We start from the raw sequence: 24,417 nt of genomic DNA, 5'->3' as shown, positions 1-24,417 counted from the left end.
CAATAATAAAAAAATCCTTTTATATAACACTTTACTTAGAGAAAAGAGTGGGGCTTCAGAGGAAAGGAAGTGTGAAGTTCAATTGACTCCGTGGCAAATTTTAGCTGAGTCTTTGAAGAACTACCCAGTAGCTCTGAGCCTTACTTGCAGACCAGGTATAGCAATCCTCCTCACAGACGACACATCCTAGACACTCAATAAACTCGGTCTTTCTACTCTGCCCAGCAATCTGTGTACTTCTCACCCCCTGCTTCAAACTGTGCAGTGAATCTTATGGCCTTCCTGCCAGTCTTCGCATCAAGCTTGGAATGAGAGCCACATAATAAAGCAGTCTCAGAAACAGAATTCCACCAAAGGGAATCACATCCTTCATTAGTAGAGCCCAGATGGTAAGTAACTCAAGGGGCTTCCTCCAATTATATTGCTGTCACTTCTTATAAAGAGTGTTAAATTGCATTTAATTATTTTTTTAAAGGGGAATGTGTCAAGTTCTATGCTAGGCTACTGTGGAATTTTATGTTTATAGAGATCTAAGAGCACTCTTGTTTCCCACCAATTCTTACAAAACTGCCTCCATGAGCATCAACTCCAGATTAACAGATAAGCAAGCAGCGAAGAGTTGCCAGGCTCTGAGTAAATCCAAGACACTTTGCATCCTCAATTCTCAACATTTACCCAGTGTGTTTAGACTCTTACCTAAGTGATTCAGAGAAGAAACTCAGTTCACAAGCACAGCAAACTCGACTGATGAGCTCCTGCCCATTCCCCCAGCCGCCCTCTCTTACTGGAATATGTTCTCATTTTGAGCTTTGACTAGAAGGGGCTCTGGATATGACCTTGTCTTGAATTCACCTCCATAAATGCTCACTTTCAGTGATGAGCATCAAGCTCCTGTCCAAACCTACTCTCCTTCCCAGTCAGTCTTTTCTGCTTTTCAATTGACCATCACTCCGCGTCACTTTCCCCACGCTGCTGTTTCTTGGTGTTTGTTAGAGTGATATCCTGAAACACTTCCTTCCCAATTACTTCCCAGGCGTACTGTCCGTTAAATACAGCTCAATAGAAAAGGATAAAGTTTCTCCACATTACTCCTAAATAAAATAGGGTTGCGTGGTATTTTGTGTATCCCTCTCTTCAAGTAAATGAGGAAACTTATCTTTTCTATGAAATAAAATTCCTATTGTCAAACATAAATGAGTTGCTTTAAAAAGTAACATGACTTACTCAACTTCATATGCCAGTAATGTTATTGTATATTGTCGGCACTGAAGATGGAAAGAGGGACATTAATTCTGTTTCCTAAGTGATCGGTCTGCAGCATCATCACGTGAGCAGACACATCTACACTTGCATTATGATAAAGCCACACTCACAAAATAAAACCTGCATGAAGGCTAGATTAGGACAGAATCAAACACAGCGTCTCTAAGAATTCCCACAATGCCTCTGGGCATACCTAGTTTGACAACAACTGTTGGCAAATCGTTGGTTCTTTCCCGAAACTGAGGTCCAGATGGGATCCCAGAAAAGGAGTTTTAGTTTACTCTATTAGCATTTTCCATGGATTTGAGAATTCATAAATACGATAAAAAACAAATAAAAATGGGGCAGGGATAAATCTAGCTAATGTTAGCTTAAATTTGTCAATATCTCCAATGTGCAGAAACAAAACAAAGCAAAAACAGCAGCAGCAACAACAAAACAACCTTCACTTGGGTCAAAACTTCCTTTCATATCTAGTAAAGAATGTAATTTTTACCCAAGGTTTTATTTTACTCACTTCAAGCAGCACCATAGAAATGTATCACCTGACATAAATAGCTTACTAAATCTAAGATTTAGCAAAGATGTTCTCTCTCCAGCGTAGGCCTTTTGTCTAGCAGAAGATGGCAAAAAATCATCTTCAAACAGAAAAATGTAACTTTAAGGGGCACACATTCCCTCACCAAAACTCTAAGCTCCCAGTTCCAGTTTATTAACTGAAAGTTAACTTTTTAAAAAGTCAGTTTGTGACCAAATCTCACATGTGCATGCATTTGTGTTTGTCTGTCTGTCTTTCTGTCTATCATCCCAATAACACAGCTTCCTTATTAAGAACTCACTCATCCCAGGATGGTTGGTTAAAATCAGATTTGCTTTGTAGAGATCATTCTGAAGTTCCAGTCACCACAGAATCCTCTTAGTGTCCATGCATCGTGTACACGAATTATCAGATAAAGTCAAGCATCTCCTACCCTGAGATGGCAGCCAGCTTTTGGTGTGCCTGACGGGCCATTTCACAGCCTCTGGTTCTTGTCTTGTGCATTTCCGCTCGTAGTGAGGGGCAACTGACTGAGACGTCCCCGATAGAAATGACCAACTCTCGGTACAGGGCCACTTGTGTGTTGAACTCTTGGACAAGCTAGAAAACAAACCAATTTCTTTCACTAAACATTCACTTATCATCAGACCTTAACTATTTTTGTGTACATAAACGGAGATTTTACTGACCTCTGTCTGAGCTGGCACCCCAAATCTGTAACTAAGGAACCCATTTAAAGCTAAAGGCACAGGAGTGGCAAGTCTCTTTATCCAAAACCAATGTTTGTTTTCCCTCAGCAAGCTAGCCATCGAAGCTCCGTTTGCGGTCCCAATTACCCCCACTTATAGACTCGGTTTCTGAAGAGCAAGTACATCTTTGGAAAGCTGTCAAGCCACTCCCAGGCCACTAGAGAATGATGCTGGGGGCTCTGAAATAGATACTCTCTCCGCTACTGCTAGGACATGGATTTGAAGTGGCACGGGGGGAAAAATAGGACACAACAAGCAAACCTTCCACCTCCAGCCGGGCCGCCGCCGAAGCTTCTGGCTTGGACCCTGACAGAAACACTGGCCATGTCCTGTCCTCTGCGCTGGGACCTTTCATCGCCTCTGCAGCGCTCCTGCGCTCTGTTTGGGTTTGTTTGTTACTGTGTCAGCACACAGCCGCACCCCCACCCTCTTTCCCTGGCGAGCCAGCCTGGTCACCCCCTTTCGCGTCTACCATTCTTCCAAGGGTAGAGGCATCACCTTTAGTCTCTGACTCCCAGGATCCAGACCCATGACTCTTTCCTTAGCAGGGCCATTTCGACCTGGGTGTCACCCCGCATCTGGGGGAGTGCAGATTTAAAAATAGTACATAATGCACGTGATCGGCATGGAGAGGCTGAGGGTGGGGAGTGGCTGGCACTCAAGCAAACGATTAAGATACACGACTCCCACAACCCCCCCTTAAAAAAAGGAAAAAAAGGGGGAAAGGCGCAGTTTTCACCCACCATCTTGCAGTCGTCCAGGGCTCGTTGGGTTTTTTGGGCGCTTTCGGAGCCGCTGCCCCTGCGCTCCCAATCCCCGCTCTGCAGCGGAGGCTTGCTGATCTGGAAGATCGAGGAGCGGGTGGACCGACTGGGGCGCTTTTTGCGCCCATTCGGTGCAGAACTCATGCATACACATCCACCAAGCCGAAGCCGCTGGTGCAGTGCGCCCCGGCGCGGGCGGCCCGGTGGTTGCCCCCTGCACGCCGCCGCGGAGCAGCCGGAGCCCGGACCTGAGGCGCGCGCGGCTCACAAGGTTGCGGCTGGCTGCGCGGGTGGGTAACCTTCAGCCTGAAGGAGAGCCGGGGAAGCGCTGTCTGTGCGGTGCAGCATCGCTTCCACTAGCAGCGACGAAGAGGCGCAATCAAGTTCTGCTCAGCAACGTTGCCGGCCCTGTCCCGGGAGCTGGACGCTGCTGGCGCGGACTTGCACCGCCTTCTTCTCGGCATGGATTGACAGACTGAGCGAAGAGAAACGCGCCGCCGGGCGGTTCCGAGTTTCCATTCAGATGGGGGAAGCGGCGTTCAAAAGCCTGCGCTGCAAGGTGGGGGGCGGGAAGGGGTGTCGCTCTTGCTTCGGTGTCTTCCCGCAGCGGTGCGCCGCTCGCCTCTCCCCTCCCTCCTCAGTCGCCAGGCCTGGAAGGGGCGAACTGATCCGCAGCAGGCAACTGGCGCTAATCGGTTGCCTTGATCCCTCGTCTCTGCTGGCTGGCCTGTGTGAGGATCCCAGATGAATCCGTGGCGGGACTGGCAGACGCACCGAGTCCGTCCGGCTGACGTTGGTCGTGGCCCCGCACATTGATAGGACAGGAATACTAATGTGATCCGTCCATACAATCTCCTTCCCTTCCACAGTTTATGCACTTATCCAATCAAATTCCCGGGAACATCAATTGCAATATTACTTCATCTGCTCTATTATTAGAAAAGAAAAGTGTCATCAGAGTAGAGAACATTGCCACATGCTGGGATCTAAACATGGATTTCAAATAAACCGTTTGTGGCTTAAGGCCGTAGTCATCTGAGAAGAGACTTTTTAGGGGCCGTAGGAGGGAGCGAATTATTTTGTTTCCAAAGGAAGCTCTCTTGCTAGCGTCCAAGGACAGCCTTGTTTCCCTGGGTTGCTTCTGTTTGGTCTTTGTTCCCGGGAGGGGCAATGAGGTGAAGGCACAGCGGCATCCACTCAAGTTGGTGCTCATCCTCACCCCACTTCAGGTGGTGGTGTTGCAAACGCAAACCTGTGAGAGTTTGCCAGCAGAGATTTGAAGAAGAGACCCCTCTCCCCCCAAAATCTCCCCAATGCACAAAATGACCCTTTTTCCTTATGGGAGGTCAGCGTCAAAACCAATGGAAAGAAAAGATTATTTCCAGAAAGAGGTGGGGTTAGGTTCTCAGCCAATCAGTTTTCCCTTGACTATTGACTTTGTAAAAATCCTCCTGGAAGGAAGAGGGAGTGGCCAGGCCCTTCAATTCTGAGGCACTGGAACTCTTGCTCCCAGGAGAGGAGGGCTAAGTAAACTTGGTCCGCAGGGGAAGTAGTTATGTGTTGAACAACCCTTGAAGAACAAATCTGAGGTTCCTGGTGACTATCTTAGGTGAATGAGAAGAGTACCCAGGAAGGGGAACTGGAAATGGCCAGGGAGACAGCAACGGAGGTGGGTCTTTGAAGTACCTCTAGACCTTTTCCTTTCAATATTTTGAAATTAAAATATAATAACATCATTTTCACCTTTCTCTTTACTCTCTCCAACTCTTCCCTTGCACACCCCCATCATGCTTAAATTCATGGCCTCTGTATATTTTTCTTTCAATGGTCAGATAAGTACATCGGGGTGGTGCCGGATAATGTAGAGAAGCAGGTCTGGCTGTTGTCTTCGGTCCTGACACAGCATTCCCAGTACCATTGTACTGTCTGAGCGCAAGGGATGGTGGAAATGGTTTGGTGCAAGCAAGACCAATCCTTAAGTAGCTCAGGACTTTCAACCTTACTCCCAGCTTCCAGACAAGGGAGAGGGATGAAGGGAGTTCACCATCAATGGCCACTTCTTTAGATAGTCATATAAAGAAACCTGTGAGGAAACCCTCATCCAGATGGCACCAGGATCTTCCATGTTGGGAACATCATCTAGGTGCTAGGATGATGGCATGCCTGGCACAGACATAAAACCAGCATCCTCTACCCAATACCTTGTCATTCTAAAAATTCTATATATAGAATTTCCTATGTGCATAAGGATATAGGGCCATCTTCCGGATCATGGGTAGCCTCCTGGGGACTACATCCATGAAGAAACTTACTCTCTCTTTCCCAGAAGCCATCAAGTGTCATTATCTCTTGATCTGGGGCCAAGCCCTACTAGGGCTTCAGGACCCGCTTCCTTGTCCACAAAGAGGTGTTTTTTGTTTTGTTTTGTTTTCTTTTCTTTTCTTTTTTTCTAGGTTGACTTTGCTCAGGTCTTGTTCACACTACTGTAATTGCTGTAAGCTCATATGTGGAACTGCCATGTTGTTTCTGGAAAACACTGTTTTTCTGAAATCATCTACCCCCTCTGGCTCTTACAGTGTTTCCATCTCCTCTCCCATGATGTTCCCTTAGCCTTGGAGAGGAGGCTATGCGATAAAAATGTCCCATTTAGAATTAAACACTCTGTAGTCTCTTTTTCTTTGTTTAGTGACTAATGGTAGGACTCTGAATTAATTGATATCTACAGCAAAAAGGAGTGATGAATCAGCCTGTCTCCATCGTAGGCTTGAAAGTCACGTTATAGTAAAGATAAACTAGGTTCATTCCTGTTTTTGATTGAATCTGTTTCCCATGGATTGGGCTATGCCCACCTGTAACCTTCACTACAAATGGATCTATACTGCCTGTTCCTGGAAACGACAGCCATGGCTGGGTTTCAAAAGGTTATTTTGACCACCTGTTGTTATGACCACCTTGCTATGACTACCATGTTATGACTATCCTGTTTTGATCACCTTGCAACAATGTATTTGTTTCAGGAGGGTGTTATGATCAACTTGTTATGCTTACTTTCTGCTTCTGTAACCCCACCTATTTGCCTCCCAAATCCCCCATTTGGAAACCCCCTCCTTCTGTCCTATAAGAACCCTTATCTTACCCATGTCCAATGCTGATCTATTGAGCCCCAGATTTAGGGAAAGACAGCCCACATATATGAATAAAAAAGCATGCTTTAACTAAGTTGTTGCTTTAATGAATTTGGCTGCACTGTGGGTTGGTGGTCTTTATCCTCAAATCTGTGGGGTTAACAGAAGTTTCTCTAATGAGGGTTGTAAAATGCATTTATCTAAGGCATTTATTTATAATGATAAGTCATAAAGAACTTGTTTAATACTATGTCCATTTTGTAAAAGTAACTATAGTAGGTCCTTCCCTAGGGCCTATGACCCACTTAGCCATGAAATCTTGGCCTTTTTATTATCAGGCATGAGCTCCATCTTATGAAGCTGGTATTAAGGTCAATCAGAAAAATGCTTGATTATTCCCATTACATTTATGCCGTGTTACATATCCTACCAGGTTAGTCTTTATTATAACCCACAGGGTTCACAGATGGGCAAGAATAATAATTGTGTTTCTCCCTTTGTACTTTGGATAGAATCTTCCAGTACTATTAAGCTAGCCAGGTAGAGCACCAGTTTGATTTCACCATGTCTTATGGCTCAAGAAGGGGTGTCGTCTGTAGTAGGCCCATCTCGTCAAGTTTTGGAGGGTAACCAAAACCAGTGACAATAGCGAACATTGTTTGTGAGTCTATGGGACCCCATTGACTAACAACTCTAAAGAAAGTAGCCTGTTTCAGGCACCAAGCATTTTAATTGATAGTCTATGCTGTCTAGGAGGGTCACATGCACCCATTTTAGGGAAACTCCATTTAAACTCTTAAAAAAGTTACTTTAGGAAACGTATACATCAGTAAGTTTCCATATGGAGCTTTCTAAGTAATGTTTTAAGTTACCTTGATTAATGGTAAAGATAGTTGAAATTTTAAAATTGATTTTAGTTATTTATGAGAGGAATGGGATGCATGATGCATGTGGAGGTCACGTTTTCTTCTCTTCTGCCACCATGTGGGTCCCAAGGATGGAACTCAGGTTCTCAGGCATGGTGACAGGTAGCTATACTAATCTTGCCGACCCATCTTCCTGAATCCAGATGTGTCCCTCTTCTGTTTGGGTGGTCCAGGATGACATCTGCTTTAATAAACTGGTAATAACTGAGACGTATTCCTGAGTTCTGTGAGATCTTGTCATAAAATTTCAAACCTGAGAGGGAGGCTTGTGTGGATTTCTATTTGTATCCCACTTGGCCAGAAGAATGGGTAACCCACAGACCCAACACTTTCTACTGATAGTGGGAAGGGCAGTTCTGAGGGGTGAAGCCCTCACACCTGTTGGATCTAGGGTCAACTGTAGGTATTCCGTGTCATAATGATTTGAATGGTAGAGTGCCTCATTGTTTTCAGTGAGGCAGAATGGTATTGGAAAAGACGTTACTTATTTGGATATCGGAACGAATATCAAGGTTCATTTTCATATTATTCCGAAGAAGACAATGAGACACTAGAGAGAGGAGGTTTCAGTGCTTCTTCCCCTTCTCCGTGTACAGTTCCCTCCAGGCACATCAGTGTGAAAGGCTCACTTGTCACCCCCAATACAAGAAGATACAAGGCTGACCTCTAGCAACCCTCTGGACTTTCTCTCCATCTAAAGTTTCAGTGTGCTTTCTGCTTCATGCGTGTGAGGAGGAAGGACTGAAGAATTGGTAAATCACATAATTGGGATTTGGTGGGTGGTGAGGCTATAGGTGGCAAGGAATAAGGCAACAGAGGGGCTAAGGAATTCTAAAAAAGACTTGGGCAATGCCCATTTATAAGTAAACCACACTCCTTACCATCAACACCATCATACAATCCCTCCACACACCAAAGAGACCCTGCTGCAGCCCATGGTGGATAGGGTTGAGGAGAATCAAAGGAATCGGGACTGCCTCTTCTGGCACATAGAGAGAGGACAGAGAACAGGCACTGGCACTCTCTGCGGGTAATCTTTTTGCCACTCTTCCGGAATTTCACCACCTTTCTTTGTGGCTTCCACCAGCTTTGAGTACTTAAAGCTCCCCAATAGTGTCTTCTACTCCAGCTACAGCCATCTGGTTTCTACCCTCCCCATTCTGCCTAGAGATAATTTCAGCAGATTAAAAGAAAAAAAGATAGGCAACATAATTGCATTACCCTGTTTCCATGCAGGAGGTGGGAAAAGGGGGAAAATGAAGCATTAAGGAGTCAAATCCAATGCCATCTCTTAAGGAATACAGGCTTGCACACCTGCTGAGGATTAAGCAGAAACTGTCACTTGCATGTGTCCTTTGCCCTTCCCTGACACAAGCCATTTTCCTAAAAGGGGGAAAAATAGCATCAATTCCAGAGCTGTCTCTCCCAGCTACAAATGCTGTAATCAGAATAGCAGCAGGCAGGCTTAGTTCCCTCACCTTCCCCCACACTCAAAACAGCATGAATTTACATTCCTGGGGCTGTCTGACTTCCAAGCAGAAGGGTAAAGTACAGTTGAAAAAAAATCTCAGTAAGAAGGACACATTTTCTAGCTTCCTAAACCTAATTTGGAAGCCTCTCCGATGAGGAGCTCCCTACAGATCATAAGGCTTTGACAAAGGTCACATGATAGATTCACCCCAAATCTAAGACACGCTTTATATTTCACATCTTTTCTGTTAGAGTTTAAGAGAATTTATTTTGACTTGGGATCCAGAAAAAAAGAGTATCAGAGAACATCCACTTAGAATGAGTATAAACGACTGGTACATTTCTTCTGATTGGGGCTTTAGGGAAAGATGGAAGGAACTAGCTATGAACTCCCCGGGGCTTTTATAGAAGGAGATGCTGAGGGCAGGTTTGATCTGGAAGCCAAAGGAAGTACAGGTCAAAGAGGTGAAGTGGAAAGGGAGTTATCTGAGACAGAAACAGAGAAAAAGCACTAAGGAGCGGGTTCTAGAAGCTGGAAAGAAATGTAGGGGATAATCATGTTATTATTATTATTTTTGATAGTGTTCAATGATCTGATATTATCTTTACAAAAAATTTAGAATGGGTTACATGATAAATGGTTTATTTCCACTAAAAATAGAATAGAAATAATTGAGACCTTTATCTATTGGTTTTATGAAAGTTTTGTTTTTGATAGGGCAGATACAGTTTTTCTTGGTCCATAAGCTTATAAATTTGGGAGCCCCACGTCCTCCAGTTACTTTTTTAATATTTAAAGAGAAAAAAACCTCAAAATTTAAATACAAAATCACACATCTGATCCTACAAGGAACTTTATGGTTAATTCCCATCTTTGAGATATCTCACGTGCATGAAGGACATCCAGAGTTTGGCTCACTGGTACAGTCATTGCCTTCCCTTTTCTGATGCCAAAACCTTAAATTCCCATTGTGTGACCTGTCTTCTTTTAATTTTCCCATATGGCTTTGAGTATGGATCCACATTTTCAGCTTGATCAACAAGAGTGCTATACCCTACTGAGAACAATGGTTTAATAATTATAGGAGTGCATTTTCAGGCAAACCAAAGAGCCGTGAGGTCTATTCTATTAATCTAAAATAGCAAAATATATGAAGTTAATATTCGAAAACCATTTTGGGGACTAGAGGATGACTCAGTGATTAAGAGAGAGGATTACTTTATCAGAGGACCTGAGTTTGGTTGCCAGCACCCACATTGGGAGGCTCACAATTGCCTGAATGTATATCCAGTCCCAAGGGATCTGAAACACTCTTTGGGATTCCATGGATGTCTGTGCTCAAGTGCACACACCCACAAAAAGCTATACACATATCTGCACAATTAAAAGTAAAAATTTGAAGATCATGTTTAGCTTTCATGAAAATGTGAGAGCTTTACGTTTTAATACTCCATTGGAGTGGTAGACTGCTAAGATGAAAGTCTACAATTGCTGGTGATGCTGCTTTTGTCATTCATGGTCCCATACAACCTCATATTTAACCAGGGGGATCAATGGATAAAGACATATTGCTAAAATATAATCTAAGCATGTAGATCCAGCACTCTGGAGGTCAAATTTACACTTATAACTTCAGCTAGTTCAACAACCACATTTTAAATGAAGTCAGTTGGGTTTGAGACACTGATTATCATGGACAATCAAAAGAGTCTGGGCTAACACAATATTTAAAGAACCATTCACCAAAGACAAGGGATACCTCTGACCAATCCACTATGAAATAAATTCTGACTGTTTGATATGAGCAAAGAATGGTAGATATACAAAAGAAGGTCAAATAAGAGTAAGATAGGATTCTCCCTCCCAAGGAATGTGTACTTGAAAGAGAAGACACATACATGAGACCATCAAGAACAGGAAAATGTATAATAGCATTACTTGCTGTTATGTATAAATACTATAGGTGTTTAGAGATGAGATAGATCTCTGGATGATGTCATAACCCAAAACAATTATCACAGTATAAGCAGATAAGGCGAGTAGCGCACTTAGAGGGCACATCTAATAGCAGAGAGTAGCCTAGAATGAGAAGAACAATCTGAATGGAGATATGAAAGAGAGGCTCATGTGAGAGTATTATGCCCCAAGCAGGATAAATGGTCTGGTTTCTTTGATTTGAGCAACAGAGAAACTGTAATGATTTACTTTGGATGGCAAAACACACATGATTTGAGGCCACACTGGGAAATTGGTATACCCAAAGGACTAATCTTTCTTCTACAATTGGCCTCCCGCACATCTGCTGAAGGGGTCTTGAAGGCCGAGCAGTCAAGGACAGGACTTCTACATAGGTGGAAGTTGATGGCAGCTAAGAGTGGCATAGTTCTCAGTAGAACTTTCAGATCAGAACAGTTTGATCCTGACCCCGGATTGGGAAAGTTCCCGCTCAAAAAGAGGACTGTTGCCATTTTTCAACTAAGTGAATTAATAAGAGGCCAGTGTTATTTAAAGAAAATTAATTTGGCACTGAGGGGTATCATACATCAGAAAAAAGAAAAATAAAGCAGTGAAGCCAGTTATTAAATCATATAATAATCCAAGTGGAGGAGACACCCAGCTGTGTTGAATAAGATCCACTAAGAAATTAAGAGTTTTAAGGTAAGAGTATTAGTTTGCAAACATTGAAGAAAATATGAATTATCCAAGGTAACAGGAATCTCATTCTCTCATGAAAACAACAAAAGTCCACTGACAATTCTCCCTGAGATTTGCATCTAGCTCTGATGCTACAAAGGCTTTCCTGTTTGAAACAGACCCTGCGTATGTATCCATCAGTCAGCTTCTTCAGGATGCTTTGCCTGTGGGTTCTACTGAAACCTCCAGGCCATTTGACTAAGTGTTTTCTAGCCAACCGCAGCTCTGGCATACACCTTGTCCGCACCATACTGTGCCAGCCTTTGGTCAGCCACAACTTTGCTGAGCCTCTTTTCTTCTCTTGGCCTCACTAACCTTGTCTGGAACAGTCACTTCTCCAGCAAAACTAGGTTCCTTTAAGGACACTTCTGTGCCTGCCAAGTATGCTACAACAAACTGGCGCAATCCCGTAGGGGACAGGATGTCTACAGAACCTGAGCCTCAGCTGTCCTTTGACCCATTTGTGTGCACTGACTCACTCTGGCTATTCGTTTACTCCTCTCTCTCTCTCTCTCTCTCTCTCTCTCTCTCTCTCTCTCTCTCTCTCTCTCTCTCTCTCTCTCTCTCTCTCTGTGTGTGTGTGTGTGTGCTTCTCATAGCCCACAATTGCATTGCAGGTAAGAAGAAGTCCCTACCATCCTACCATCCTAGTCTCAAAATCTTCTGTTCTAGTAAGTTTGCTGCTTAGTCTTGTACACCTCCCAGTAGGCAACTGTATATATGGACCTTCCTGAGAAACCATACAGTGCTTTGGTGCTTGTGTGTGTGCAGGTTTTATATGGAAACGAGAGGGTGTTTATCATTCTTCACATTGCCTTTTCGCTTTCTCAACACTGTGTTTGAAGAAGTATCAGCATCGGTGTCCATCTTCCTTTATATTGTAATTCTGCCTGATATTCTAGAATAATAGACGTAGTTATCTAAGGCCTTTTCCCCAGTTGGGATATTTGGATTATTTCTAAGGTTTTACTACTACATTAATAATACTTTAATAAAATTCTTAAGTTGGTCTTCTTCATGTGAGAACATATTTAACCCTTTAGAAAGCCATAGGAAGGAATGAGGTTGTAAAGTAGGTGGATGCCCTTTATTTATTTATTTTTATTTTGAAATGCCGAGGATAGAACCTAGGGCCTTGCTCATACTATGCAAGCACTTGCTCATCATCATAGAGCTTCATTCCCAGCCTGAATTTATATATTAAGTTGCTTCGGGCTTTCTTTCTGAGTGGCCTGACCCAACAACATGCAGGCTAACTGTTAATGAAAGCACTTGTTTGCCCAGATCCTGGTCAGTTTGGCACCATTATGCACTTAGATGTGTTCCAACATGATTTTTCCCATTTCATGTCTGTATTCCTACCTCTCAGCCTTCAGTTTCTCTTTCTAGGCTTCAGATGGTTTTAACAGAGAATCTCTATGGATGAGTATGTGCTAATGTTCACAGACAGACAGATAAACAGACACACCTCAGCTCATGTGGCACCAAGATTTTGCTCAAATTCATCGTGCGTGGATGTAGCCCACTTCTAAAAGCACAGGCTTCTAGCCGGGCGGTGGTGGCGCACGCCTTTAATCCCAGCACTCGGGAGGCAGAGGCAGGCGGATCTCTGAGTTCGAGGCCAGCCTGGTCTACAAGAGCTAGTTCCAGGACAGGCTCTAGAAACTACAGGGAAACCCTGTCTCAAAAAACCAAATAAATAAATAAATAAATAAATTAAATAAAATAAAAAAAAAATAAAAGCACAGGCTTCTAATTGCTTACAGTGGGGCAGGAGAAGAAGTGTGAAAGATGCTTCGAAGCTGGGCCTGGTGGCTTAGGAGGCTGAGGCAGAAGAATTACACGTTCAAGTGAATTCAAGGTCAATCCGAGCGGCCTAGTGAACCCTTGTCGCAAACCAAACAGTGAATAAAGAATTAGAGATGCAGCTGAGTGCTAAAACACTCCAAGAGTACATCAAAGTCTTCGCAGATCCCAACACCACAAAAGAAGAAAGATAAAAAGGAATACAGAAAAAAGAAAAAAAGGAAAAAAAGTGATGAATTATAATTTCCTAATCTGAGAGTTTTTCAAATTTATCTTTCCCTGCCTCATATAATTTGACCAGTAAAAATATTAGACTAGTAATAGATTAGGGATAGAGAGAAAAATTTAGAAGTTAGAAGTCCAACATTGTTAATAAAGCCCCGAGAATGTGTGCGTATCTAGGCAGGAGTAAGTGTACAGAAAAAAACAAAGCTCAGCATGCAAACTACATGCTGATGTAGGTCCACAAGTACGGGTGGACGGAAGTAAAGTGAGCAGAGACGTGGAGAGGGGAAGGCCAGAGAAACAGGAAGTGTACTGTGCACGCATTGTTTCAGAAGGGAAGGGCATGGTGACTTCCGAGGAGCAAACTGGGCGCTGTCTCAGAGGATTCAGAGTGGAAGGACACATTTGCATTAAAAGCACTCATGTGGAATGTTGTGTACTTATGATGACAAGGTGCAAAACTTGTTATAAGTGACGCATGCGATGAACCAGTATAGGAGGCGGCAAGTCTGAGGGCAAGGAGAGAGAGCGATAGCCATAGGGAGGAACGGCTCATCAACAGCTTTGATTTTTTTTTTTTTAACAACATGCTTGGAAAAGAAAGAAAGAGCCAAAGAGAAAGCAAAGACAAATGACACTTCTGTGAGAACTTATAATTATAGGAGAGAAGAAAAAATATTAGAGATAAGATAATGCGATCTCGCATGCAAATGAATGGAAATGTACTGATCGTTTTTTTTTTTTTTTTTTTTTTTTTTTCCCCAAGCATAGAAGTCTTGAGCAACCATCCCAAGAATTATTTAAAGGAACACTGACAATAAAATTTAGAGTTAATGTGTTTAGATCCTACCAGACATTGAGGTATGACCATAGCACTTGGGACGCTAAGGCAGGAGGATTGCCTCCCTCCTAAAATACACTTTAAATGTCTTTAGAACATGCAAATAAAAGCATCATTGACTAAACAAAGGGTTGTAAATGATACCAGCAGCTGGCACTGAACTGAGGTGCAACTCTTGAACTTCTGCTTAGTTATTGAAACCCTGGTGCCTCAGAGGATGATGAGAAAGGTTTGGAATCACCATGAAGTTGCTGGCTCAGTGGCTGGCTTGGGCCTTCTCTTTGAAGGTGGTTCTGAGTAAGCTTTTCTTGGTCACCTGTTCCAGCATCAAGAAAATGCCGTCAGTGTACATTTAAAATAAAATTGTATGTTTAAAAGACTTGAAGGCAGATAAGTTAAAAAATAAAACTGATTTTTTTTCAATATAGAAGTGTTCTATCTTAAATTCTGACTGCAGAAGGGAGACAAGGAGCGTGCGAAAGTCCTCTTAGCTCCATGGTAGGAAGAACTTTCAGCTTTTGTCTCCTGAAGGGACTGGAGAACAAGAGGTACCTCCTAAGAGACACTGAGATGAAGGTTTTCGTATCAGACTAGTATACAGTGCAAACCTTTCTGTTGGGCTTGTTCCGGCCTCTCATTACTCTGTGGAAGTCATAAGGAGTAATCTGATACCTCTGTTCCAGTAGTCTGGCAGAAGCAGGGAATGTCTACTTCAATTTTGGCAGCACCCCTCAGTGCTTTTCACTTTTCGATTGCCAGATCAGAGTCCACCACGAGCCCCTCCAGTATGTTATATATAACACAGCAATTGAGGCCAGTATCTCATCAAGGTATTTTTGCACCTTCAAATGTTCATATCAAGTCAGGATTCTGATTCAGGCCAAAGGAACTTAGTGCCTTTGTCTTCTTCGTAGATGTGCACAATACTTTTTGTTCTTTCCATACATATGGAGGGTCAATCTTCATAACAGTGTCTCTGATATTAATCCAGATGAAATCAAAATAAGTTTAGTGTGTACCTTCTTAACATATATAACTTATACCTCCAGTGTCTAATGGCTGCTTTAATAATCAATGCTGATTTTATTATCTGACTGAAAGATATAAACTAGTCTTTATATAACAACATCTACAAGAGAAATGATGTTAAATATGCTTTCAATCAAATCTAATAAGAAATGGACAAGACAGAGTAAAGATTGATGAACAGAAATGTTCAAAAGGAAATGCCTTTGGTGTATCAATACTTGACTATAATTTGTGTATTTTTAAAGGAATAGCACCTCCTTTTTTATATATTTAAGTTTTCAAATAACTCTATAATTACAATTACAATGAAAGTTACAAAAAAAATCTTATCCATGTAAACTGGAAATTCTACACAGCTAGGTGAAATAACTGAATCTGACTTAGTCTGTGAATATGTTGAAGAACCACATATTAATATTGATGGACAATTCTTCATTGTAAGACTAAAGTGGATTACAATGAATCTCAGGGCTAAAACGTATTTAATTTTTTGTAATAAAGATAGGTTATCAATAATAAATCTTAACTGATAGCTGTCATTTCCAGAAGAAAGGTTATATGCTATAAATGAACCCAAGAAGTTAGACATGTTTCTAACATCGATTGGCCAGAAAAATACCAAACTAAGAAGGCAGTGTCCTGAGGCATGATAAACTAGGACTAGGGTGAGGAAAACTGACACTTAATGCCAAAGTGACTCCCTATGATGCTTTTTCTGAAGACACCAGGCAAATCTGGGAAGGTTCAGATTGATCCAAATGTGCAGGGAGGGCCTCACCCTGTTGAGGATTGTTTTGTTTGAGAGTTTCAAAAACATTGCTTCTGTTTCCAGGGGCTAAGTATTTGGAAGATGTTGGTCAAAGGATTCAAAATAGCTAGACAATAAAAATAAATCCAAGAGATTCATTTATACTTATGTTGACTATAATTAATAACAATGTATTATATTTTCAAAGAAAATATATTTTATAATTTTTTTGTCTTAAGATTTCTTACATATTTTGCTCGCATTCACCTCCACTTCTCTCAGATCTACCTCCATCTCCTCACACCCCCCCCACCACTTCATGTCTTGTCTTTGTTTTGTTTTGTTTATAATAACTCAGTTCAGTGGGTGCTGTGGGACCATTGCTTGATTGAGGTCAACCAACCAGGGACTAGACCCTTAAAGAAAAGTGACTCTCCTTCCCCTAGAAGACATCAACTGTCAAGCACTCCTCAGTTAGGGGTGTGGGCTCATGAGGTTCTTTCTGCTCCATGTTGGAATGTCATTTGTCTTGATCTTTTGCAAGTTTTGTGTAGGCAACCACAGCTACTGTCAGTTCATGACGGCAGCATTTCTGTCATGTCCAGAATGCTGCTGTAGTCCAATTCTAAATGACCTCTGGCTCTCGTAACCTTCCTCCTCCCTCTTCTTGATGGTCTCTGAGGGGTGTATGTGTGCGTGGTGGGGGATATAGATGCTCCACTTATGGCTGAGGATTCCACTACCACTTATTCTCTGCCCTTTGATCCATTGTTCCATTTTTCACAGCTGTCCATTACATGAAGAAAGTTCTCTAATGAGGTCTGAGACCTGCACTAATCCGTGGGTACGAAGATATTAATTTATAGGGCAACGTCAAACCATGTACATTTAGCAGAATAATAGTGGTAGGTTCACCTCTGAGGCCCGTGGGCTCCCAACCATGAGTTCTTAGACAGATTTACTGGACAAGGTATTTATTTTCTCCTTTGAAGCCAGCCATAAATCTAATCAGAAAGCAGTTGGTTACCCTGTAATATTCTTGTCACTATTGTACCCATGGGCGGATCTTACCACACTGGTCATTATTGCAGTTCACAGGGGTCACAGTGGAGAGGGCTGTTGGTGACCTCTGACCTCCAGCAGCCTACAGAGCACTTTTTGGTACTAAGACAGCAAGCAGACTTTTTAAGTGTTCTCACCATTCAACAATAATAAAAATTTGAGACGATATTTATGTTAATTTGTTTGGCTTAGGCATTTTAAAAATGTTAAAAACATCATGTTGTACTTAATAGAAATATACAATTTTTATTTTTATTTACTTATTAATTTTAAGACAGGGTTTCCCTGTGAAGCCATGGCTGTCTGGAGTTCACTATGCAGTCCCTGCTAGCCTCAATCTCAGATTCACCTGTTTATGCCTCCCAAGGAAATATACAACTTTTATGCTGGGGGAGGAACAGCATTTTTCTTCAACAGTATAGCCACTGGTAAGTTGCCTACATTCCTATAAATAATACTTCCATAAGCCCTAATTAAACTCACATAGACATACACACAGAGAGAGACAAAATAGACATAAAAATAAGAGGACTGCTTGGGACGAGGAGGCGGATCAGGGATATGGGAGGGGAACAAGAGGCGCTAATGAGCAGAATGTGATCAAAATAGGAATGTGTACTTGAAAACGTCATAACGAAACCCATCATTCTATGTCACGAACATATGTCAATAGAAAACATAAGGAAAGAAGTACCACTTCTACTTGTCAATAACAAAAATAAGGGAAGAAGAAAGCATTAGAGAAAACTAAGCTCAAGGAATATTCTGCAAAACCCTTATTGATTTTCCTCCAAAAATTCTAGAAAGGCAAGGAAAGACTGAGAAACTATGACAGATAGATGGAGGCTTCTGAGCCACGTTAATTGGACCCGGTGTAGCACTTCTGGATGAATCCTAGCTCAGAAAAAGAGCACGTTTGAATGACCCACGAATTCCAAATCTGCACTACCTGAATACTATTTGTTCTCATTTAAACAAGAATACTATGGCTGCATAAGATGGTACTGTTAAGGCAAAACGTTTACAAGAATTTTCTGTGATAGTATTGTAAACTCTCTACACATTTAAAGTTATTCAAAAATCAAAAGCTCATTGTAAAACAAACAAACAAAAATAAGGCATGATTCATTTACCTACTACATGCTAATGGCTGGGGATGCAAAGACAAAACAGGTCCTTCCTGAAGAGGACTCCAGTCCAAGAATAGAATCAGCAAGCAGCAACGTACACTATCTGTGAGGGGACTCTATTGGGAGTGAGTCTCCCGGTAGCGAGAAGACAGAGAAGCAGGCTAAGAAGAACTCAGTGAGGTTCTGAGGTCAGAGAGGAGTGGATTACAATTTGAAGTAGGGCTCCATTTTCCAGAAGGACCTAAAGATCTGGGGGGAAAAATTGAAGCAGAAATTCAGTGACACAGACCATGCCAATTACTTTGGGGAACAGAGAACAATTGCAATTAAATGACCTTATTGGTGTACAGATTTATCCACTCCAGGCTCATGATTTTGGGCAACAAGGCTGGTTTTAGGTCTGGAGCTCTTCGTGTACTATGTCCTTTAAAGGACAGTATCCAGGGAGGCATGAGAGTAGAGCTGGGTTGGCTTGCGACACGCACGCGGACTTACTCTACTGTGGACTAGAAAATAGGAAGGCTCATATTTTGTTACTGAATGAGTAGTGTCTCAAAGAGCTTTGAAAGCTTCCTGGGGAGATGTGTCAAGCTGTTGAAGTCATAAAAATAAAATAGGGAAATTTGAAGTGTCCTGGAGATTGGAGGTTGGACTCAGATAAGGAGAAAAGAAGAAGAAAAACATTCAAGGCAAAGGAATTGGAAAGGACACCAGCACAAGAGGAGGATTCAAACACAGGCACTACTGATGGGAAATGACAAATGTATTGCCTGGCTAGATAAGAGGCTTTACATAATCAAAGAATAATCAAGGAAATTGTAAAAGGGTTTTGGAGCCAGTTTGTAATTGATCTCGAAACATCAGGCCAAGTGTTTTGGATGACTGCCTTCTATAAACAATAGAGAAAACGGATTGGAAATTTTAGAAGTGAAAATTTAGCAATATTTTGAGAAGTACCATATATAAAATGGATAAAGTGGAATTTAAAATGGGAAGGATTGTTGTCCTAACACAAAGGTGTCTGGGATTAAAAAAAATAATAAAAATAAGAAAAGTATGCGGAAGTGGTGTAGGCTTTATGAAGGAAAACTTGACAGGCCTTTGATGGGGGAAAAAGGAGGATGTATGCACATCTATGGAGTTTTATATTTAGGAGGTTAAACTTCATCCACAATTCAGGGAGGCTGGTTTAGTAGGAAAGCTTAGCTGAGTGTAGTAGTAACATGTGAGAGTGAGTCTTCAGTTTACATACGACACACCTGAAATTTAGGAACGGGGTGGGCTCAAACTGTGCATCACATCTGAAATTTAGGGACGGGGTGGGCTCAAACTGTGTATCTGGGAATCTTTTTTGGTGAAAGTGAAGGTACAGCTTCCTCAGGAGACCGTAGAGCCGCAGTTTCTCTGAGCATCTCTGTCACGAATGTGGTGGTGGCTTTGCTGTTTGTTGCCTTCTCCTTTCGCTGCAGGAGCTGTAGGAGCTGCAGGAGCTGCAGGAGCTGCAGGAGCTGCAGGAGCTGTCTTTCTTCCTCTTCATGTGGTTTTGGCCAGTGGGAATACAGTTACAAGAGAGCCACTTTGGACACAATGGAGAAAGGTTTCAACACAATCTGGACAATCAAGGCCTCTATCCCCGAGTTATAAGGAGAGATGACCAAGTGTCTGCCTGTTATTTAACATGCAGAGGTTTTAACTCCTTACTTTGTAATTAGTAACGAGGTAGATAGGAGGAGCCAGAAAGGGCCTCAAGTCCGTCCACCATATAGAGACAGCCTGCTTGACAAAGGAAGCCAAAGGAAGTAGTGACAGGATTCCAGTGACGTCAGCATTGTTTAAAGTTTTAGGATGTGACAGTCCTGAATTTGGTCCTTCCATATATCTACCATACTCCATCAAGCCATACTAGGGTTGAGTTGGGGGAAGGAGGAGCTATGACTCTAGCTGCCTGGCAAAAGCAGACTGACTCATCATGTTCACTTATCTTATTTAGATTGTTTTTAAAGAAAAAGATTTATTTATTTTTATTTTATGAGTACGGGTGTTTGTGTCTGCATGTATGCATGGGCACCATGTGTGTGCAGTACCCATGGAGGCCAGAAGAGGGTGATGGCTCCCTGAAGTTGTCATGTGGGTGTTAGAAACCAAACCTGGCCCTCTGCAAAGCAGTAAGTGCTCTTAGCTGATGGCCCCTCTCTCCAGCTCAGGCTGTTTAGATCTTATACTGATGGTTACTGATGGGATTGTTCAGTTTCTTGAGTATAGGATTAGCTACACAGACTGCATGTGTCATAAAATGACACTGGACAAGCGGGCCTTCTCCTACACCTTCCTTTATTCTATTCTTTTTTAGGAACAGTGCATGTCACCTTCAAATTTATGTTCCCAGGTCAGCCTTGAATTTGTAATATTCCTGCGACAGCTTCTTGTGTGTCTATATAACAGACATGTACCACAATGCCTAGCTTTAAAGGCTGGCTTAACATAAGAAAGAAATCATCTTTCATATTATCAGCTTAATAAGTCAAAAACTGCATGATAGTTCTTTTAAAATCTTTTTTTTTTGCAGTACTAGGAATCAAACTCAGAGTCTGGCACAAGTTAGACAAGAACTCTACTACTGTGCAACACTTCCAGTCCTGGTCTTATAGAATAAAATCATTCATGAAAATTGACAGCAATTAAATATAAATACCTTTATGAGTAAGTTAGGAATGAAAAACTGCCAATTATTATAAAAGTCATCTTCTGAATGTTAGAGGAGACCTATAATGATGAAGCACCGAAGACCTTACCTTTAAGATGTACAAGAGCATCTGCGACAACTTGTGTGCATAGTACATTAGATGCTAGCCAGCACGACACTAAAATAAGAAATACACGGAATAGACATTAGAAAGGAATCAGCATATGTCTGCATTTGTGTAATCTAGAAATAAAATTAAAGGTAAAAGGAGGAGTGTGTATAGCTAAAATTAGAAGGAAATAAATCATGACCATTATAATCTTGGTACCTAGCAGCAACCAGAAGCATTCCTCTCAATGCTCTTCATCTTCATTTTTTCATGAGACTTCATGTCACATAAGACTATAGTAAATCCATTCAAGACTGTGTTTTTCCTATGACTTTCTTTTTATGGCAATGCAATTCTCTGGCTTAGTCAGGAAACTAGAAGGATGAAAGTGGAGTTTTGTTGGCCCCAAACTACTTTTCAGTAGGGTTTTCCCCTCTCAATGCGTTTTTTTTTCTCCCTGGTAGTTTTTGGTTTACAGCAAAAATAAAGGAAAATGGGCAGAGATTTCATATCTCCTTTGCTTCCCGCGTGCCTCCTCTTCCACACTCACTATCACCAACCTTAAATGTTAGCTGTTTGCAACTTATTTTATTGCTGTATTTTTATTATTAGTAAAGTTGAATTTGCGCTTGCTCCATGTGTATTGTTGTGTGTATTTTTCATTGCCTTTCTCATTTGTCTATGGCAGTTCAATTATCTTAATGATTTAAAAAGAATAGACTATGTCGGGGATGCTATCACTTTTGGCATTTGCTGTAAACGTTCCCTTTTGGACTTTTGCTTTCTGTACAATAATAATGTATATTTTCTTTTTGATCATATACAGTAAGAAACACCCTAGTACGTATTTCATTTTATTCTGCACTTCTGTACTTTTCAACACACTTTTGAATTTTGTTTCGAAGGAACTGGGAAACATTAAAATCACACAAGAGAAGCAATGATGGCTAGCTGATTCAGGGTAGCTCTTTAGTATTCTAACCCGTACGATGAGTATGTCCACATCTTTAATTAGGTAGTGTGATTATTAAACGGAAGTGACCAACTAAAAGTCACCCCACTCTGCCTGGTCAACACTAACAGTCATGAGAGAATGGGGGAACATCCTTTTCTTTTTTCTTTAGGAACCAAAATTCGCATAAAATAACGACAATTATTCCTGTAACAAAATAGCCTTCAAACAATTTTTGTATATCAAAGGCAGGAATTTCTATCATTTGGAGACAGAGGTCAAAGGAATATCAGAGAATTCCTACCACAACTTTAAGCATCTATTGTACGACTACAGTGTTAAGAGTTTCTTTAGTACAGGTCTCTCAAAGCTGTCATCTCTGTCCAAGTTCTAAGCCTTTTAAGATGCTCCTATTGAACATGTTCTCCTGTGTCCTGAGTCTCAATGAGAGAATTTAAGTACTTTACGTATTATTGAGTCAAGAAATCAGTGTATGTTTTAAAAATATGATCACTAATGGAATTTAAAAGAACTTCTAACTATGGGAAATTTTAAATAAGAGGCCGGATTGCTAGTAAATGGAGTAAAATAGTTATATGACTCATATAATAAATTGTAACTAGCTGGGCGGTGATGGCACACGCCTTTAATCCCAGCACTCGGGAGGCAGAGGCAGGCGGATCTCTGTGAGTTCGAGACCAGCCTGGTCTACAAGAGCTAGTTCCAGGACAGGCTCCAAAGCCACAGAGAAACCCTGTCTCGAAAAACCAAATAAATAAATAAATAAATAAATAAATAAATAAATAAATAAATAAATAAATTGTAACTATAGCTGGACATTTTAAAATGCAAAGAATTGAAAATATAAGAAAGCACTTAAAATAGAAATTAGAGGGAAGTTCTTTTTTCTTGAAAAATTATATCAGAAAGGACTAAAGATTGTAAGGTTGTGGCTTAGTTCAAGCAAGGGCTTGTCCTGATGAGTTTCTCCAGATGCAGGGACATTTAATTAGAAAGTCATAAGTATAAACCAAAGCCTTATCAATTAGAGGTGTTCCATAACTTCATGACTGGAAATGCAATGGGGAATTTAAAGAGAAAGTTCTTGATGTAATAATGACAAAGAGTATTATCTCGAGTCTCTCTTATATAGTGTTCCTAAATTTCTTAATTTCTCATGTGGGAAAACGATAGTTTATAAGATAGGCAGTGTCTGAGGAGGATGGAGGATCTGGAAATTGATGGTGTGTCCTTAAAGCAAGTCCAAAATGGACCCTCACGTATTAGTATAATGATGGCTCAAATTTTTAGATGAGCTCTCCTCTATACAGGTACAGGGCATACACCAATACCAAGGCTAGTGACTTGGTGATAATCACAAATTGTAAGACTATATATATATATATATACATCAGTGGTAACCTAACAGAGGGAAGACAAGCTTTGCAATTTGAACCCAAACAAATGGACTAGCCAGTAAAACAAAAGGACAACATTTACATAAACACAGGATGATTATAAGTCACTGAAACATATAAGAAAATCTCTAGTTTCCAACCAAATATTAGTAAGCATGCAAAGAAACAGGGATGGACCGTTTCTCAGGAAAAGATGTGAGTCAACCAAAATAGGGCCTCAGGTGAGGTCAGGCATTGATTATCAGAGACCAAGACTTCACAGAATTGGAGAAAACATGTGGAATGAATTAAAATCAAATAACCCTTATTAAAAATTTGGTCCTTTCTTATTTCATGCAACATTTAGAAACAGCTTGACAATTTCTGCATAAAGGCTTGCATTGATCAATATTGTGTTGAATTTATAGATCATTTTAAATAGAATCTTAAAACCAAGTCTTTAAGTCCACCTTACACATGGACTATCTTTCAATTTACTTACAATTTATTTTTTATCCTCAGCAATACTCTGTAATTTTTTGGTATAAAAAGAAGCCACTTCTTTTAAAGCTATTTGCATATACTTTTCTTCTTTTGAGTACTATCTTGACTATTTTATTACTTTGATTTTGGATTGATAGTTGGTAGTATAGAGAACTGTGAAAGACTTCTGCAAATTAGTCTGTATACCATGGCTTTGCTGAACTACTTAATGAATTCAAACACACACACACACACACACACACACACACACGTCTCAAGACAAACTTTTAATTTTAAAAAATTTAGATTTATAGAATTATTATGAAGATATAAGAGGACCTTTTCACATACCCCCTTCATGTCTTCATGTAGTTCATTTATTTGTACTTGGATACCTCAAAATTTTTCAACATATAAAATTA

At 41.0% G+C, this 24,417-nt stretch overlaps 1 protein-coding gene across 3 annotated transcripts in view; it reads right to left on the bottom strand.

Annotated features, from left to right (window-relative positions):
* Positions 1-3,690, bottom strand: part of LOC119809667 (regulator of G protein signaling 7 binding protein) — a 103,646-nt gene extending 99,956 nt beyond the window's left edge. For 2 of the 3 annotated variants that reach the window (XM_038322652.1, XM_038322655.1), the window contains exons 1-2: positions 3,294-3,690; positions 2,235-2,401 (exon numbers count right to left, since the gene is read on the bottom strand). In XM_038322652.1, the coding sequence (XP_038178580.1) occupies positions 2,235-2,401; positions 3,294-3,458 (332 nt within the window). In that variant the 5' untranslated portion in view covers positions 3,459-3,690. Of the gene's footprint in view, positions 1-2,234; positions 2,402-3,048; positions 3,109-3,293 lie in introns of those variants that run through there. The other variant, XM_038322654.1, reaches the window with a different exon arrangement.
* Positions 3,691-24,417: the final 20,727 nt, after the last annotated feature.

The sequence above is a fragment of the Arvicola amphibius genome, chromosome 3, assembly GCF_903992535.2.
Source record: "Arvicola amphibius chromosome 3, mArvAmp1.2, whole genome shotgun sequence".
NCBI lineage: Eukaryota > Metazoa > Chordata > Mammalia > Rodentia > Cricetidae > Arvicola > Arvicola amphibius.
The sequence above is the reverse complement of the archived record's forward strand: the minus strand, read 5'-3'. Positions and strand labels throughout refer to the sequence as shown.